We start from the raw sequence: 17,398 nt of genomic DNA, 5'->3' as shown, positions 1-17,398 counted from the left end.
TCTTCATCAAAAATTTTTTTAAATTTTATTTATTTATTAGAGACAGAGAGAGGGAGAGATTGGGCACGCCAGGGTCTCTAACCACTGAAGACAATGTCCAGACACGTGTGCCACCTTGTACATCTGGCTTACGTGAGATCTGGAGAATTGAACCTGGGTCCTTGGGCTTCACAGGCAAGCACCTTAACTGTTAAGCCATCTCTCCAGCCCCTCAAATTTATTTTTCTAGCCCTAACATTCAGTATAGTAATTCATTTTTTACTGCAGTCATTTCTTCATGACTAAGAAATGTACATTTTGTGTTTGGGGTTCTTTTTTTTGGGGGGGGGATTCAAGGTAGGGTTTCACTCTAGCCCAGGCTGACATGGAATTCACTATATAGTCTCAGGGTGGCCTAGAACTAACAGCAGTCCTCCTACCTCTGCCTCCCAGGTGCTGGGATTAAAGGCAAATGCCACTATGCCTAGCTACATCGTTTCCTAATGTTGATTACTTATTGATGGATAGCAAAGTTGTCCAGATTCCTGCTTGGTACATTACACATGCCAGCCAGGTTGTAATTATCTTTATCAGGTATTGATGATCCTCAAGTATTTTACAGTGTTGTGAATTTATGTATCTTCAGTTTACAGTGACTGACTAGGAGCTGAGGAGATGGCTCAGTGCTTAAAGGTAATTGCTTGCAAAACCTGTCTACTTGGGTTCTATTCCTTAGCACTCATAAAGCTAGGTGCAAAGTGATACATGCAAGAGACCCTGATGCGCCCATTCATTCATTCATATGCACACACGTACCTACATCTGCAAATGAAATTTTAAAATGACCACTTTTCTCTGAGTTAGCACATAATTGAAAGTGTGTGCTAGCTTAATAGATCTTAAAGCAAGTTTATCTGTAGAAAATTCTAATTATTTTTAAAACTTTGATGCAACTTATAGTCATACGTCTTCTACAGTAACACTAAGCCTGTCTACAAACATATTATGTTTGCATTGCTGGTCACCCCAGTGGGTTGATTTTTATACATCTTATTTCATCATCTGAATTTTGAAAAACATCTGAACTATCTTTAGACAAAACAGATCAGGCTGCCAGGTGAAGTTTCCAGGAGAGAAGTAAACTGTTTTAAAACTTCACATGGAACCCCTGTGTTTGAGAACAGTGTGAACAATTTCTGGGAGGGTAAACAATTATTTGGGGTTATCTTGTTGCTGGTTAAAAAAAAAAAAAAAAAAAAAAGCCAGGATTAGCTGGTGTGGTGGCGCACGCCTTTAATCGTAGCACTGGGGAGGCAGAGGTAGGAGGATCACCTTGAGTTCGAGGCTACCTTGAGACTACATAGTGAATTCCAGGTCATCCTGACCTACAGTGAGACCCTGCCTTGAAAAACCAAACACATTATTTAGGCAGGCATGATGGCACACACCTTTAATCCTAGCGCTAGGGAGGCAGAGGTGGGAGGAATGCTGTGAGTTTGAGGCCACCCTGAGACTACATAGTGAATTCCAGGTCAGCCTGGACTAGAGCAAGACCCTACCTCGAACCCCAACACCCCCCCAAAAAACAAACAGTGATTGTGGCTAGATGTGGTGGCACATGCCTTTAATTCCACCACTCAGAAGTCACAAGTAGGAAGATCACTGTGAGTTTGAGGCCAGCCTGGGACTACAGAGTGAGTTCCAAGTCAGCCTGGGCTAGAGTGAGACCCTACTTCAAAAAACAAAACAAAACAAAGAAAAGCCGGGCGTGGTGGCGCACACCTTTAATCCCAGCACTCGGGAGGCAGAGGTAGGAGGATCGCCGTGAGTTCGAGGCCACCCTGAGACTCCATAGTGAGTTCCAGGTCAGCATGAGCTAAGTCTGTTGGCTGGGATGGCTCACTCACACAGATGTTAACACAAGCACCAGGGAAGTGCCTATAGTGCTGCAGGCATGGGACTGTGAGGACCACCAGTGAGGGAGGGTCAGTGTTCCCCTCCTTCATCTGCTGCTGCCAAGGTGCCCTCTGGAGAATGAAGAGAAGGGGAAGTGGAAACAGACATACTACTAGGAATTCATACACCACACTGCAGCTTGAACCCTGCCAGTGGCTGCTCAAGACATTTCATAGAAAATATACACCTGGGCTGGAGAAATGGTGTAGTAGTAAGGCTTTGCCTGCGAAGCCAAAGGGCCCAGGTTCGGTTCCCCAGGACCCAAGTAAGCCAGATAGACAAGGGGCACATGCGTCTGAAGTTCGTTTGCAGTGGCTACAGGCCCTGGCACACCCATTCTCTCTCTCTGTCTCCTATCTCGCTCTCTGCTTGCAAATAAAAATAAAAAAAATATTTAAAAGAAAATATACACCCACAACCATTACCTACTTCCACCTGGTCCCACCCTCTCCTCACTTGGTACAGCCATATTGAACTGTGCCAGAGAGATGGTTTAGTGGTTAAGGCACATGCCTGTGAAGCCTAAGGACCCAGATTGGAGTCTCCAGGTCCCACATAAGCCAGATGCACATGGTGGCACATGTATCTGGAGTTCATCTGCAGTGGCTAGAGGGCCTGGCATGACCATTCTCTGTCTCCATCTCTAATAAATACATAAAGATAAATAAATCTTAAATTAGATGGAAACCTGATTTCATCGTAGACATTGAGATTCCTTGTCTCTAAAGGACTCTTGCTCCAGACCCTACTTTTCCAAATTCAACTGCCTTCCCTGACCACCAAAAGGAACAATACACCTAGCTCATTCATCTCCAGCACATTGTACAATGGATTTCCTTCCTATCAATCTCTCTTGTGATTACATACTTAGCCACCTTTAGATCCTCCCTAAAGCTCTCAGAATCTTTGCCTATTTGGCTTGCTTTGCCTTTAAAAAATATATATATTATTTGAGAGAAAGAGAATGCACCAGGGCATTCAGCCACTGCAAACAAACTCCACACACATGCACCATCTTGTGCATCTGACTTACATGGGTCCTGGGAAATCAAGCCTCAGTCCTTTGGCTTCACAGGCCAACATCTTAAGTGCTAAGCCATCTCTCCAACACACTTGCCTTTTTATAAAAAATGTTTTTAGAAATTTCTTTTTACTTATTTGCACGGAGAAAGAAAGAAGAGGCAGGCAGAATGGATGTGCCAGGGTCTCTAGCCACTGCAAGTGAACTCCAGATACATGTGCCACTTTGAGTCTGACTTTATGTGGGTACTGGGGAATCAAACCTGGGTCGTTGGGCTTTGCAGGCAAATGCCTTAACCACTGAGCAATCTCTCCAGCCCTACTTTGCTTTTTTATTTTAGTTTTTCAAGGTAGGGTCTCACTCCAGCCCAGCCTGACCTGAAATTCACTATGTAGTCTCAGAGTGGCCTTGAACTCAGGACGGTCCTCCTACCTCTGCTTCCCAAGTGCTGGGATTAAAAGTGTGTGCCATCACGCCTGGCCTTGTTTTTTTTTTATTTCAAGGTGGGGTCTCACTCCAGCCCAGGCTGACCTGGACTCACTCTGTAGTTCTGGCTGGCCTTGAACTCACAGCGATCCTCCCGTCACTGTCTCCGGAGTGCTGGTCTTAAAGGTGTGTGCCATTGGGCCCAGCTAGATTTTTTGTGTGTGGGTGGGTTTTTCAAGGTAGGGTCTCACTCTAGCTCAGGCTGACCCGGAATTCACTACATAGTCTCAGGGTGGCCTCGAACTCACAGCAATCTTCCTACCTCTGCCTCCCAAGGGCTGGGATTAAAGGCATGCGCCACCACACCTGGCTTCCTGCTTTGCTTTTTGAGCCACAGTGCCACTATGTAGTTCACACTTACCTCAAATTCTCTGTGGACCAGCTGACCTCTAACTCATGATCATTTTGCCCTAGCATTCAGTGCTGGGATTATAGGCATGTACCCCCACACCCTTCTATCAACCATGATACTATTCCAATGTCTTGATGGGCAAAAACCTGGCTAATGTAGCAGGTGGTACAATCTTCTCACTGTTGGAACAAAACACTTGGCCAGAAGCAGCTTATGGAAGAAAAGGGTTGACTATGGCTTAGGATTTGCGGGCAAGTTTCCATCACGGCAGGGAAGCATGGCATGAGCAGACTACCAGGCCTGCTTTCCACATCAACAGGGAGAAAGTGCCAAGAGTGAGCTGACTAGCACCAGAAAGAGGGGTGGGCTATGAAAATCCCAAAGCGCATCCTCAGTAACACGCCCACGCCCAGCAAGGCTCCGTCTCCCAAAGGCTCTACCAGCTGTGGACTAAGTATGAGGCTCAATCATGAGAAACACGTTACACTCAAACCACCTCAGTCAAGAAAATTACGTTTTGCTTCTGGGTAAGTCATCAAGCCATCTTATATCAAGTTATCTTTATCTGAAGATGGAGAATTTTGTCCTGTCTTCTCTGTTGTGATGTTACACAAATTTCAAGGTATTCTGCAACAAATTGTAGAAAAAGGGAAAAATACTGTCTTATTCTTGTCTCCCTTTCCTCCTAAGAAATGTCTAGTGAAAAGCCAGGCGTGGTGGCGCGCACACCTTTAATCTAGCACTCAGGAGGCAAAGGTAGGATCACTGTGAGTTCGAGGCCACCCTGAGAACACAAGAGAGAAAGAAATGTCTCGTTAAAGCAAGTCACTGGGACAGGCCTTGAGGTTTTCAAGCCTAGCTGCACTTGCTGCTCTCATTCTCTACTTCTTCCCTGCTGATGGGATGCTAGCTAATTTCCTGCTGCAGCCACACTTTTCCCGCCATGATGGACTCTAGCCTCCGGAACTATAAGCCAAATAAACTCCTTCCTTCCCTAAGCGGCTTCTGACCAGGAATTCTGTCCCAGCAACGAGAAAGTAACTGATAAGTGGTGGACTCTACTAACTCCTCAACTTGGTATAGTCAGGCAAGAATACAGCAGCAGTGGATAAATGGTCACAGGTCACTACAATATGAGCTAAGGAGGAGACAGTGTAACACTGTAATTATGCAAACTCTGGAGTCAGACCTAACCTCACTACATCCCAATGTGTGATGTAAGCAAGTAGCAAATATGTAGCTCTGCTCCTCAACAGCCTCAGTGGTAATCAGAGCTAACGTCACTCTGTGTCAGGTGGTATCCAAAAGGGTCAGGTGAGAGCACAATCCACTTAGCCCGGCACACAGCTGGAGCACAGGAAATACATCTGGTTATCAGAAATAATATAACCCAGTTCCTCATACTTGGCCAAACCACTTTAATTTACAACTTCAATGTACAATATGATGTCCGTAATTGCTTGAAATTCCTCACCTTGCTCCTGTAGGAAAACAAAACAAAATGCTTTAGCAAGTTGATCTCCTCCCACTCTCCAAGGCAGGGTCTCACTCTAGCCCAGGCTGACCTGGAACTCACCTGTAGCCCCAAGCTGGTCTTGCACTCATGGCGATCTCCCTACCTCTGCCGCCCAAGTGCTGGGATTACAGGTGTGCGCCACCACGCCCAGCCAGAACTTTCATCTTTACTAACCCAAATCCATAATTTGGTTTATCTAATTACTCAAGCATTTCTTAAGCACTGCTTGTGTAACCTTGTGAAAAAGGCAGACAGACTACTCTTCTTCTCTAGTTATTAAGACAATATAATGCATGTGGCAGGAAATCTTGGGGAACTTGTGGGAAATACTGTGGAACTTGTGGAAACAGGAAGAGATTATTGTTGTCAGCCATGCTAATGCCCAGGCACAGGAGACTGCTAAGGTCTGATGCCTTACTGTCCAAAGACAGTCAGAGAAAAAATCAGCTGGCCAGAAACCTGGAAAAAGCTACACTGCATACAGCCCTAGGGGAGAGAGAAGTCAATGGTGGTAAACAGCAGTGAATCTTGCAAGCCTTATGACAGGCCAGCTAGGCCAAACGTGCCAAGTGGTACAATAGAGGCATATTTGTTAGAGGGAAATCAACCACTCTCGAGTTGGACTAGAGGCCTGCTCCATGGTAGGAAATACACACCTGGTACTGAAAACCTAGTCAAAAGCCTATGGCTAAGGAGGTCATGAATCCTAGGGAAGTAATGCCCGCTGTTTGCTGCGTGGCTAAATGCACATATTATGCCCACCAAACTGCCCTGTGAACCTTTTTTTAAGGCTTATACCCATATATTAATGTTACTGTCACTTTGGTTAAAGAAGCTTCTCTTCTCACATGGTGATGAACACTGGGCTGACTCAAAAGTCACCATAGAACTAAGAAGTGATAGTGGAATGTTCACACCCGAGACATCTCTATCACACCTTCCAAGGCTCAGGGTCCATTGTGGAAGAGGTGGCGGAAAGAATGTACGAAAGCCGGGCATGGTGGCATTCATCCTTAATCCCAGCACTCGGAGACAGAGGTAGGAGGATCGCCACGTGTTCCAGGCCTCCCTGAAACTTCATAGTGAATTCCAGGCCAGCCTGGCCTAGACTGAGACCCTTACCTTGGAAAACCAAAAAAAAAAAGAAGAAGAAGAAGAAAGAATGTAAGAGCCAAAAAAAAGGGAAGGGTGCTTACAATGCAATCTTCCAGACACAAAATGCCCTGGATAGCCATGACCTCACAGTGCCTGCTGCTACCTACACAAGACTTTCATAATAGGAGAAAAAGAAAATGGCATCAAAATTAAAGAGAGACTAATTGAAAGGGGGAAGGGATTAGATGGAAGATGGATTTGAGATTAAGAGAAAGGGAGTGGAAGAAGGAATTATCATGGCTTATTATCTGTAATTATGGATGCTGTCAATAAAAAGTTAAAATCAGGGCTGAAGAGATGGCTCTGCAGCAAAGGCACTGTCCTACAAAACCTAAGGACCTGGGTTTGATTGCCCAGTACCCACATAAAGCCAGGTGCATAAGGTGGCAAAAGCGTCTGGAGTTTGTCTGCAGTGGCTAAAGGCCCTAGTGCACCAATTCTCTTTTTCTCAAATAAACAAAAGTAAATAAATAAATCAGCTGGAACAGCTTGTCCCCTGCCTACCTGCCCTGTGGCAACATTTTATCCCTCCCCTTACCTCCCTATAGCCCCAAAAGCTACTGTAATTTTTATGCTAATGTGTTACATTTAATTAAAATTATTAAGATAATATTAACAGTATGATTTAATAGGGATAGAACTATCATTCAATGCTTCCTATTTTAAAATAATTTTCAAGACATTCTGAATCATGGTGATTATTAAAGTGCAGTGGTTAATTAAAACACATTAGGGGGCTGGAGAGATGGCTTAGCGGTTAAGCGCTTGCCTGTGACGCCTAAGGACCCTGGTTCGAGGCTCGGTTCCCCAGGTCCCACGTTAGCCAGATGCACAAGGGGGCGCACGCGTCTGGAGTTCGTTTGCAGAGGCTGGAAGCCCTGGCGCGCCCATTCTCTCTCTCTCCCTCTATCTGTCTTTCTCTCTGTGTCTGTCGCTCTCAAATAAATAAATAAATAAATAAATAAATAAATAAAATAAAATAAAATAAAACACATTAGGGTAGGGAATGTAGCTCAGTGCTGCTGTACTGAAAGAGAATCTTCCTAATTCTCCTTTGAAAGAAAAAAAATTCTTCACTCCCTGACCTGGAAAATAGAAAGGCTTTATCCTCTGTTGCTTAAAGAAGCAGTTTCCCAACACTGGAGGGATGGCTTAGCAGTTAAGGCCCTTGCTGCAAAGCCTAAGGACCCAGGTTAGGTTCCCCAGGACCCACATAAGCAGATGCACAAGGGGACGCATGTGTCTGGAGCTTGTGTGCAGTAGCTAGAGGCCCTGGCACACCCATTTTCTATCTGCCTGTTTCTCAAATAAACAAAATATTAAAAAAAAAAAGAGGCCATTTCCCTACAGGTAATTTTCACAGTAACCTTCTCACATACTGTATCTTCCCATTTAAACACAATTTTTGCAGCTACATACCATAAATTAGCTCCCTATCTATCCATCTTCACCACTATCTTCCTGTACCCAATACAAAACTAGTTTTGAGGCTGGAGAGATGGCTTAGCGGTTAAGCGCTTGCCTGTGAAGCCTAAGGACCCCGGTTCGAGGCTCGGTTCCCCAGGTCCCACGTTAGCCAGATGCACAAGGGGGCGCACGCGTCTGGAGTTCGTTTGCAGAGGCTGGAAGCCCTGGCGCACCCATTCTCTCTCTCTCCCTCTGTCTTTCTCTCTGTGTCTGTCACTCTCAAATAAATAAATAAAAATTTAAAAAAAAACTAGTTTTGTTATTGGGCTGGGAACTGAATGTGAAGCATTAGACTGTTTTGTTCTGTTTTTTGTTTCTTTTAAGGTAGGGTCTCCTCTAACCCAGGCTGATCTGGAACACACTATGTAGTCCCAGACTAGCCCAGAAGACCCTCCTACCTCTGCCTCCCAAGTGCTAGGATTAAAGGCGTGTGCCACCACCCCTGGCCAGAACTGGTCTTTAATCAATAGATGAATAGGACTCTAAAATTAAAACATAACATGAAAAACTAATTTCATACAATATATGATAAAAAGGAAGATGACACCAAAGGAGAAGTAGGCCAAGAAATTTGCAAACACTCAGCAAGAAATTAGACAAATGTGGTTGGTTGAGCATCATGCTATTTGAATATGCAGTTTCTTCATGAGCACTAAAGATATAAAATTAGGGGCTGCAGAGAGAGCTCAGCAGTTAAAAGTACTTGCCTGCAAAGCCTGCGGCCCACGTTTGATGCCCCAATACCCATGTAAACCAGATGCACAAAGTGGCGCACGCGTCTGGAGCTCATTGGCTGAGGCAAGAGGCCCTGGCATGCCTATTCTCACTCTCTCACTCTCTAATAAATAAAGATACTAAAAAATACTTTCTTTTTCCTTTGGCATTCTATTTATTTCAAAGTTGTTTTTTTTTTCTCAATTCTTATTAACATTTTCCATGATTATAAAAAATATCCCATGGTAATAGCTTCCCTCTCCCCCTCCCCACTTTCCCCCTTGAAATTCCATTCTCTATCATATCCCCTCCCCATCTCAATCATTCTACTTACTTATATACAATACTAACATATGAAGTACCCTCCTCCTGTCCTTTCTCTTCCCCTTACTGGCCTCTGCTACTGAGTTTAAAAAATACTTTTTAAGGCTGGGGAGATGGCGCAGCAGTTAAGGCACTTGTCTAAAAAGCCAAAGGACCCAAGTTTGATTCCCCAGGACCCATGTAAGCCAGATGAATCTGTAGTTCTGCTTGCAGCAGCTGAAGGCCCAAGAGTACCCATCCCCCCAACACGCCTCTTTCTCTCTCTCTAAATAAATTTTAAAGAACAAAACAAAAAACCAGCATGGTGGCACATGCCTTTAATCCCAGCACTTGGGAGGCAGAGGTAGCTCAAGGCCACTATACAGTGAATTCCAGGTCAGCCTGAGTTAGAGTGAAACCCTACCTTGAAAAACCAAAAAAAAAAAAAAAAGCTTGTGCTACCAGATATGGCCATCTTCCTATCTTAAAAAAAAAAAAAAAATTGTCATTTCTATTTATTTACTTGAGAGTAACAGACAGAGAAAGGGGGGGGGGGAGAAAGAGAGAGAAAATGGGCACTCCAGGGCTTCCAGCCACTGCAAATGAACTCCAGACATGTGCGCCCCCTTGTGCACCTGGCTAACGTGGGTCCTGGGGAATGGAGCCTTGAACCTAGGTCCTTAGGCTTCACAGGCAAGCGTTTAACCGGTAAGCCATCTCTCCAGCCCCATCTTCCTATCTTTAAAATATATATATTTATATTTAAATATTATTGATTTAGCTGGGCATAGTGGAGTATGCCTTTAATCCCCACACTTAGGCAGAGGTAGGAGAATCCCTGTGAATATGAAAATCCACCAAAAAAAAAAAAATAATTATTATGGTTGGGGAGATAGTTCAGCAGTTAAAGCCCTTGCCTGCAAAGCTACAGGACCTAGGTTCAATTCCTCAGGACCCACATAAGCCAGATGCACAAGGTGGAGCATGCATTTGGAGTTCATTTGCAGCAGCTGGAGGCCCTGGTGCACCCATTCTTTCTCTCTTTCTCTCTCTCTCACTCTCTGCTTCTCTCTCAAATAAACAAACAAACTTTTTTTTTTTGGTTTTTCGAGGTAGGGTCTCACTCTAACCCAGGCTGACCTGGAATTCACTATGGAGTCTCAGGGTGGCCTCGAACTCATGGCAATCCTTCTACCTCTGCCTCCCGAGTGCTGGGATTAAAGGCGTGCGCCACCACGCCCGGCTAAACAAACTTTTTTTTTAATTACTTGAGAGCATCTAGTGTAAATGGTAGTAGGAATTAAACCTGGGTCCTTAGGCTTTGCATGCAAGTACCTTAACCACTAAGCAATCTCTTCAGCCCCCTGAAAAAAAAATTTTTTTTTTTTTTGGTTTTTCAAGGTAGGGTCTCACTATAGCCCAGGCTGACCTGAAATTCACTATGGAGACTCAGGGTGGCCTCAAACTCACGGCAATCCTCCTACCTCTGCCTCCCTAGTACTGGGATTAAAGGTGTGCACCACCACGCCCAGTTGAAAAGTATCTTTTAAATGGTATCAAAACAAATGTTTATGTTCAAATCAGAATTTAAAACAAGACTCTAGGGTATACCTACTTGTAAAGGGATAAGTTTACACTTCAGTCCTCATCGTCGGGAGGGATGCCTAGTTCTTCATCTGTCCACTTGGAAGGATCTGGATATGTAAAGTGACCCTGGTGACAACCATTCAAAAAGGGGGAAAGTCAAGAATCTATATTAATAAATGCAACTACATAAATTCCAAAAGAAATCTCAGAAAAACACAGTGACAAATAAGGCTAATTACCACATGCACAAGCACTTGACCTCGGACAAGAACAAACTGTGTTTGTAATGGAGATGGGGGAGGGGGAGTAAAGGCAACAGATTTCAAATACAGTTCACACCACAGTGACATCATGCAGTTCTGGAGAAAGTTTAAATGTTTCAAACTCCCTTGTCATTCTTTTTGTTTTTGGTTTTGTTTTTCAAGGTAGGGTCTCCCTCTAGTCCAAGTTATCCTGGAACTCACTATGTAGTCTCAGGCTGGCCTTGAACTCACAGCGATCCACCTACCTTTGCCTCCCGAGTGCTGGGATTAAAGGTGTGTGCCACTATGTCCGGCCCCTTGTCATTCTTGATGTGAGATTTGGGAGCCCCAGTTGGAACTGGTGCCTTCGATCCTGACTAGCCTCATCTGGCTGCACCATCTACCGACAACCCAATACTCCTGTCATCTGACCTACATTGGAATATGGACAGTCTGACCAGGACGGGGGCTGCCACTTCAGTTACCCAGCAGCCTCCTTCCTAAGGGACAAGAGCAGAGAAGATCTCTAAGACAAGTGAGAATAAACAACCTGATGCTTCTAAACTGAAGATTCCTTTTTTTCCTATCCTGAAAACAAGTTCACTAAAATTCAAAATGCCCTAGATCCGCAAACACAAATTTTAATACCTTTTTTTTTTCTGGTACTTTTTTCAAGATAGGGTCTCACTCTAACCCAGGCTGACCTAGAATTCACTCTGCAATCCTAGGCTGGCCTTGAACTAACAACAATCCTCTCTCTGCCTCCCCAGTGCTGGGATTAAAGGGGTGCACCACCATGCCAGGCCTTTTAAGGACTCACTCTTTTATGGAACATGCTCAACCACTGAGCTAAGTACACCACAATCCCCAGAATTCCATGCCGTAAAGGCACAGGTTCCCAGAAAACAGAATCTACATGAATGTGATAAGCATTCAGCGGAGGCTAATGACATGCTAGAAAGTCACCAATAACCCCTCCTCAAACAAATTAACTTACATCCATGCTACCCAAACCTAGTTGGCCCGGGCCTCTGGACAGACTAGTGGATGTTCGTTATTAAAAGGCACATACCCTTAATCTCAGCTGTGAGTTCAAGGCCACTCTGAGACTACATAGTGAATTCCAGGATAGTCTGAGCTGACCCTGAAATCCTACCTCAAAAAAAAAAAAAAAAAAGAAAGAAAGAAATAAGAGAAGAGAAAAAAGAGGAATGATGGTGCATGCCTATAATCCCAGCACTTGGCAGGAGGATCACGACTTGAAAGTCAAGTCAGGCTAAACCTGAGGCCAACCTAGACTATAAAAGACCCTATCTCTTGGGTTAAGGGGGAAAAAAAAGCGTAAAATTTAATTTTCCAATCAATGTAAAGTTAACCTACCAATTAGAAGATAAAAGAATCCATTTCTAGTGTTCCTTCCACAAATGGCAATCAAACAGCAATTTTGAGTCATAGGCCCCACAGATGATGCACATCACCATGTAAAACAGGCCCAAGGGTACCAAGTTTCATTAAGCAACATGCATGGCAATATGGCAGTATAATACCAAAAAAATAAAAAATTTCAAAAAAAAGCAATCAAAACAGAACTAGAACCATTCTCCTGCACTTACCAGCACAGCATCTGAGTCGTGCCAAAAGCGCCAGAGGATCCAGAACCACATGAGTGAGCTAAAGAACTCAGCCTGGATCACCTGGGATTTGGTCAGCTGGGGAAACTCTCTGTACCGGGGCCCAATATGCACACCTCTGCCGGCACTAGGAGACAGAACAATATAGGAAACGGCTCACTGCATTTTCATAGAAGGACGCCAGCCTCAAAACTAAAGCTGGTGTTTCTCCACCCCTCCACCCAAATACGGAAAGCAAAGGTTCACATCTCCTCTGCCAAACTCACTTTTCATTTAGCTCACTTTAAACATGTGAGGCAGAAAACCTGGCCTGTGGCTGAACAGATGACTCAGTGAATAAAGACACCTACTTGCAAATCCTGACAGCCCAGGTTCAATTTTTTTACCAGAAATATTCATAATTAGGGTGCTACCCCAAAAGCTTTGGTTAAAGAACTGTGAACTTCAAGTAGGTCCCCAAATAAGAATTATTTTGGTAAGACCCTGTGGTGGTTTGATTCAGGTGCCCCCATAAACGTAGGTGTTCTGAATGCTAGGGTCACAGCTGATGGAGATTTGGGAACTAACACCTCCTGGAGGCAGTGTATTGTTGGGGGCAAGCTTATGGGTATTATAGCCAGTTTGTCCTTGCCAGTGTTTGGCACACTCTTCTGTTCCTGTTGTCAACCCTCTGCTCATGCCATGGTTTTTCCCTCCCATCATGGAGCGTCTCTTTGAGCCCATAGACAAAATAACCCACCCACACACAAGCAGTTCTTGGTCAGGTGTTTTCTGCCAGTAATGTAAACCTGACTGCAACAAACTCTACTGCTGAAAACTCCACATACTTGGGCTGCAAGGTCACTGAGAAATCCTGCTGGAGCTGAGCTGAAAACCTCCATGTAGACCAACTGATAAAAAGCTGGAAAAAGTTAACACTGCATACAGTTCAATGGGAAAGAAAGAAATCACCAGTGAAGATACTCAACAGAGGACGCTGCAAGCCTTAAATTTGGCCAGCCAGACCAACTGAGCCAATGGATGCAATAGTGGCATGTCTGTTATGGGGGAAACCAACCACTCTCTAATTGGACTAGAGGCCTGCTCCATGGGAGGGAATACATCCCTGATACTGAAAACCTACAACAAGGTAGCCATGAGCCCTAGGAGTGTAATGTCTGCTAGTGTCTGGCTAAATGAATATACTATGCTCTCACCACACTGCCCAATAAGCACTTTTCTTATTGTTTATACCCATATATTAATGCTACTCTCACTTTTGGTTAGAGAAGCTTCTCTTTTCAGATGGACTCGAAGGCACTATGGTGCTGAGAAGAAGTGACAGAGGAGTGCTCAGCAGTGAATATCTCTATCACACCTTCCAAGGCTCAGGGTCCACTGCAGAAAAAGTGGTGGAAAGAATGTAAGAGCCAAAGGAAGGGTAGAATTCCTTACAACATGCTCCTCCAGACGCAAAATGGCCTGGATATCCATGACTTCACAGTGCCTGACACTACCCATACAAGACCATCATAATAGGAGGAAAAGATGATGAATCAAAATAAAAGAGAGACTGAGGGGGGAGGGGATATGATGGAGTGTGGAGTTTCACAGGGGAAAGTGGGGGGGAGGGAAAGGAATTACCATGGGATATTGTTTACAATTATGGAAGTTGTCAATAAAAAGAAAAGATTTTTTTCAAAAGCTCTACTAGCATGACTGCTTACAACGTGAAGAATACAGCATAACCTTCTTGTAATGTGTTCATGTGACTACTCAGGATGTCTCTGTGCAAGCCACATTGTGTTACATAAACAAGCCATGCTAGATTTCTTCTTTGATTGCCTTAAGCCTTTAGGTTTATGGGTGAGAAAATCAGTAAAATTCATATAAGTGAGCTTCAATTAATGCTAGGATTATAGTTCAATCACATCTTGGCAACTCTCCATATTTCATTACTACTAGAGTAACATTTTAACTATGACCTGAATTTTCTTTCTTAATGTATTTTATTTTTATTTATTTGAGAGAGTAAGAGGCAGAAGAGAGAAAAATGAGAGAGAGAATGGGCACACTATTGCCTCCAGCTGATGCAAATGAACTCCAGATGCATGCACCACCTTGTGCATCTGGCTCACATGGGTCCTGGAGCATGCAACCTGGGTCCTTTGGCTTTGCAGGCAAGCACCTTAACGGCTAAGCCATCTTTCCATTCCTGAATTCTTTTTTTGAGACAGAGTCTTATGTAGCCCAGAGTGGCCTCAAAGTGGCCATGTAGCTAACTTTAACTTGATCATTCTTCCTCCACCTCCCAAGTACTTACAGTATAGGTGTCCACCATCATACCTGATTTACAAGGTGCTGTGAATCAAACCCAGGATAGGCAAGTTCTCTACCTACTGAGCTAACCCTCAGGCCAAGGCAGAAATTTTTGAATGCAGATAAGAGGACAATTTAAGAAAGAAAATAAACCACACAATTTTGATAAAGAAATGTAAAATCTCAACAACCACATAAATGACCAGTGTGCTGCAAGCCAGGTTAAATGCACTGTGGCAAGCTGGATACCCTGGTAAACCTTCCTCTTGTTGGTATGCTTGTGCATATAATGTGTGAGTACACATACATGTGGAGGGTCAAAGGACAACTTCCGGTGTCAGTTCTCACCAGGCTAGCTGGCCCAAGCTCTCTGGCTTTACACCGAGTTTAGTGTTCCCACCTCAGGAGCTCACTCTTGCCTAACAAATGCTCTATCCAGTGAGCCACCTCACCTGCCCACTATGTGCCAGGAAGGAAGGAAAGGAGGGTATGAGAAGAGAGAGGAAAAAAAAAAAAAAAGGGAAGGTGGGTGCTAAATGAAATAAAATTGTAAAGTCTTTTTTTGAACATTACTTACCAAACATAAAAGAAAGAAATCCACCAAGGGAAAATTCCAAATATAAAATATAAAAAAAATGAAAGAATTTTTAAAGCCTGGGACAGACTGGAGAGATAGCCCAGTAGTTAAGGTACTTGCCTGCAGAGCCCAAGGACCCAAGTTCAATTCTTCAGGTCCCACGTAAGCCAAATGCATATAGTGGCACATGGGAGTTTATTTGCAGTGGCCAGAGGCCCTGACGTGCCCATTTATTCCTATTATCTCTCTCCCCTTCTCTGTCTCTAATAAAAAAATATATATTTACTATGTGCTAATATTAAAAAAAAAAAAAAACGGTGAGTGGGTAATATGGAGAAAGAAACCAGAATTTGTTATCAAAAGCCAAACCTCAGGTATAAGTGTTTTGAACTTTTGTAATCCAAAAACCCAAGCCAAGCCCTTGAGATGTAGTGCAATGGAAGAGTACTTTCCTAGGGGTGGGGAAGGGGAATGATACACTCCTAAATTTTGTTTTTTAATGATATCTTGGATTGGTAACATCCTTAAAAGGGCATGTCAATCTCAAAAAAAAATCTGACAAATCAAAGTTGCTGAGAAAAAAACAAGCCAACAGTCAAAACAACAAAATACAACATAGCCAGGCATGGTGGCCCACGCCTTTAATCCCAACACTTGGTAGGCAGAGGTAGGAGGATTGCCATGACTACATAGTGAATTCCAGGTCAGCCTGGGCTAGAGTGAGACCCTACCTCGAGAAAAAAATTAAAAAAAAGGCATCGAGTCAGGTTCAGTGACAACAAATTGCGGAAGAAACAACATCTGCAGAAATAATTGGTGTTCCAACCTAGAATTTTAGGCGTCAAGTATAAAAGCAAAAACGCACGTAATTGCAAAAATAATTATTTTTCAGGGCTAGAGATGTGGTTCACTGGATAGGGTGCACAAAGTCCCAGCATTGCATTAACCGGGTGTGGTGGATGGCACATGCCTGTGTGTAATCCCAGCACTAGGGAGGTGGAAACAGAAGGATCAAGAGTGTCAAGGCCATTTCAACTACATTGAGTTCGAGATCAGCCTGGACTACACGAGGCCTTGTCCCAAAACAGTTTTTTTTCTTTTTCAAACATCAGTCAGACTTACTACCTTCCTACTTTAAAGCCATCTATGGCTGCCCAGGATTGTTAGGCAAAGCCCTAGTCTCTCCGCTCGCCTGCCCGTGGTGCAGCGCTCTTGGCCTACATTCACCCCCAAGGACTTAGTGCGGCGGGCAGCGTAAGCCTTCAGGTCTGGACTACAAGACCCAGCATGCCCCGGGCAGAGGCGGGGACGCGCACGCGCCCTCCCTCAAGGTGACAGCGTCTCGGACACCCGCGCTTTCCGTTCCAACCCGCTGAGCCCTCACCCCTAGCCCGGCACTTACTGACGAACCCCCCCGTCTCCAGCGGCCCTCGCGCGGCAGCCTCGGAAGAGACGGGCTCCGACGCGAGCCGCAGGCGCCAAACGGGTGAGAGACGACATGCCGACCGCCTAGCTAGGCCGCCCCGCCTCTGACGCGTCACTTCCAGGGCCCTCCCCGTGGCGTCACGGCCCCACCCACCTCTGCCCCGAGGCCGACGGTGGGCCGCGAGGGTCACGAGCGGGTCAGCCCGCTGTAGCGGTGGGCGTGGCACTTGTTTGGCTGGGGTTGGGGTGCGGACGCAATAGGAACCCGGTGCTCCGCTCCTGGAAGGATGCTGGGGACGTCTCGAGACCCAGCCTTGCGAGGTGCCGCTCTTTCTTTCTGTGCCAGCGCTAACTCAGCTCGCTGCTTGTTCTGCCCGCTTTCCTAGGCGCACCCGCCTCTCTGTGTCAACTCCTGTGTTAATGGCCTTCCTCTCAAGCACTAAATCCTTTCTGAAATATGCCCTATGTTTACTCCTCATTGTTTCAGTATTGTTCTCCAAGCGATGAATAATCAGTGGCCTTAAATAGTGCTTGGACTGGTGGATTCAGACCAGCATACTCCGGTTAAGTGTGGGTAGGGCCAGGATCCGCCTCCAGAAGGCTCCCAAGTCCCTGAGCCTTAGCCAGCACTGTATTCTTGAGTTTTGTTTCTTGATATATGTCATCGCTTCTATTTTGAGGCAGATCTT

The 17,398-nt window shown here is 44.7% G+C and overlaps 1 protein-coding gene across 1 annotated transcript; it reads right to left on the bottom strand.

Moving 5' to 3' along the window:
• Window positions 1–5,195: 5,195 nt before the first annotated feature.
• Ndufb2 (NADH:ubiquinone oxidoreductase subunit B2) lies at window positions 5,196–16,825 on the bottom strand. Its single transcript, XM_004661166.2, has 4 exons — window positions 16,687–16,825; window positions 12,392–12,536; window positions 10,565–10,662; window positions 5,196–5,275 (listed from the first exon to the last, which is right to left on the bottom strand). Exons 1-3 carry the CDS (start codon window positions 16,782–16,784, stop codon window positions 10,588–10,590), a joined length of 318 nt encoding a protein of 105 aa, XP_004661223.1. The 5' UTR covers window positions 16,785–16,825; the 3' UTR covers window positions 5,196–5,275; window positions 10,565–10,587.
• Between the last annotated feature and the right edge of the window lie 573 nt (window positions 16,826–17,398).

The sequence above is a fragment of the Jaculus jaculus genome, chromosome 10 (assembly GCF_020740685.1).
Source record: "Jaculus jaculus isolate mJacJac1 chromosome 10, mJacJac1.mat.Y.cur, whole genome shotgun sequence".
NCBI classification, from domain to species: Eukaryota; Metazoa; Chordata; class Mammalia; order Rodentia; family Dipodidae; genus Jaculus; species Jaculus jaculus.
The sequence above is the reverse complement of the archived record's forward strand: the minus strand, read 5'-3'. Positions and strand labels throughout refer to the sequence as shown.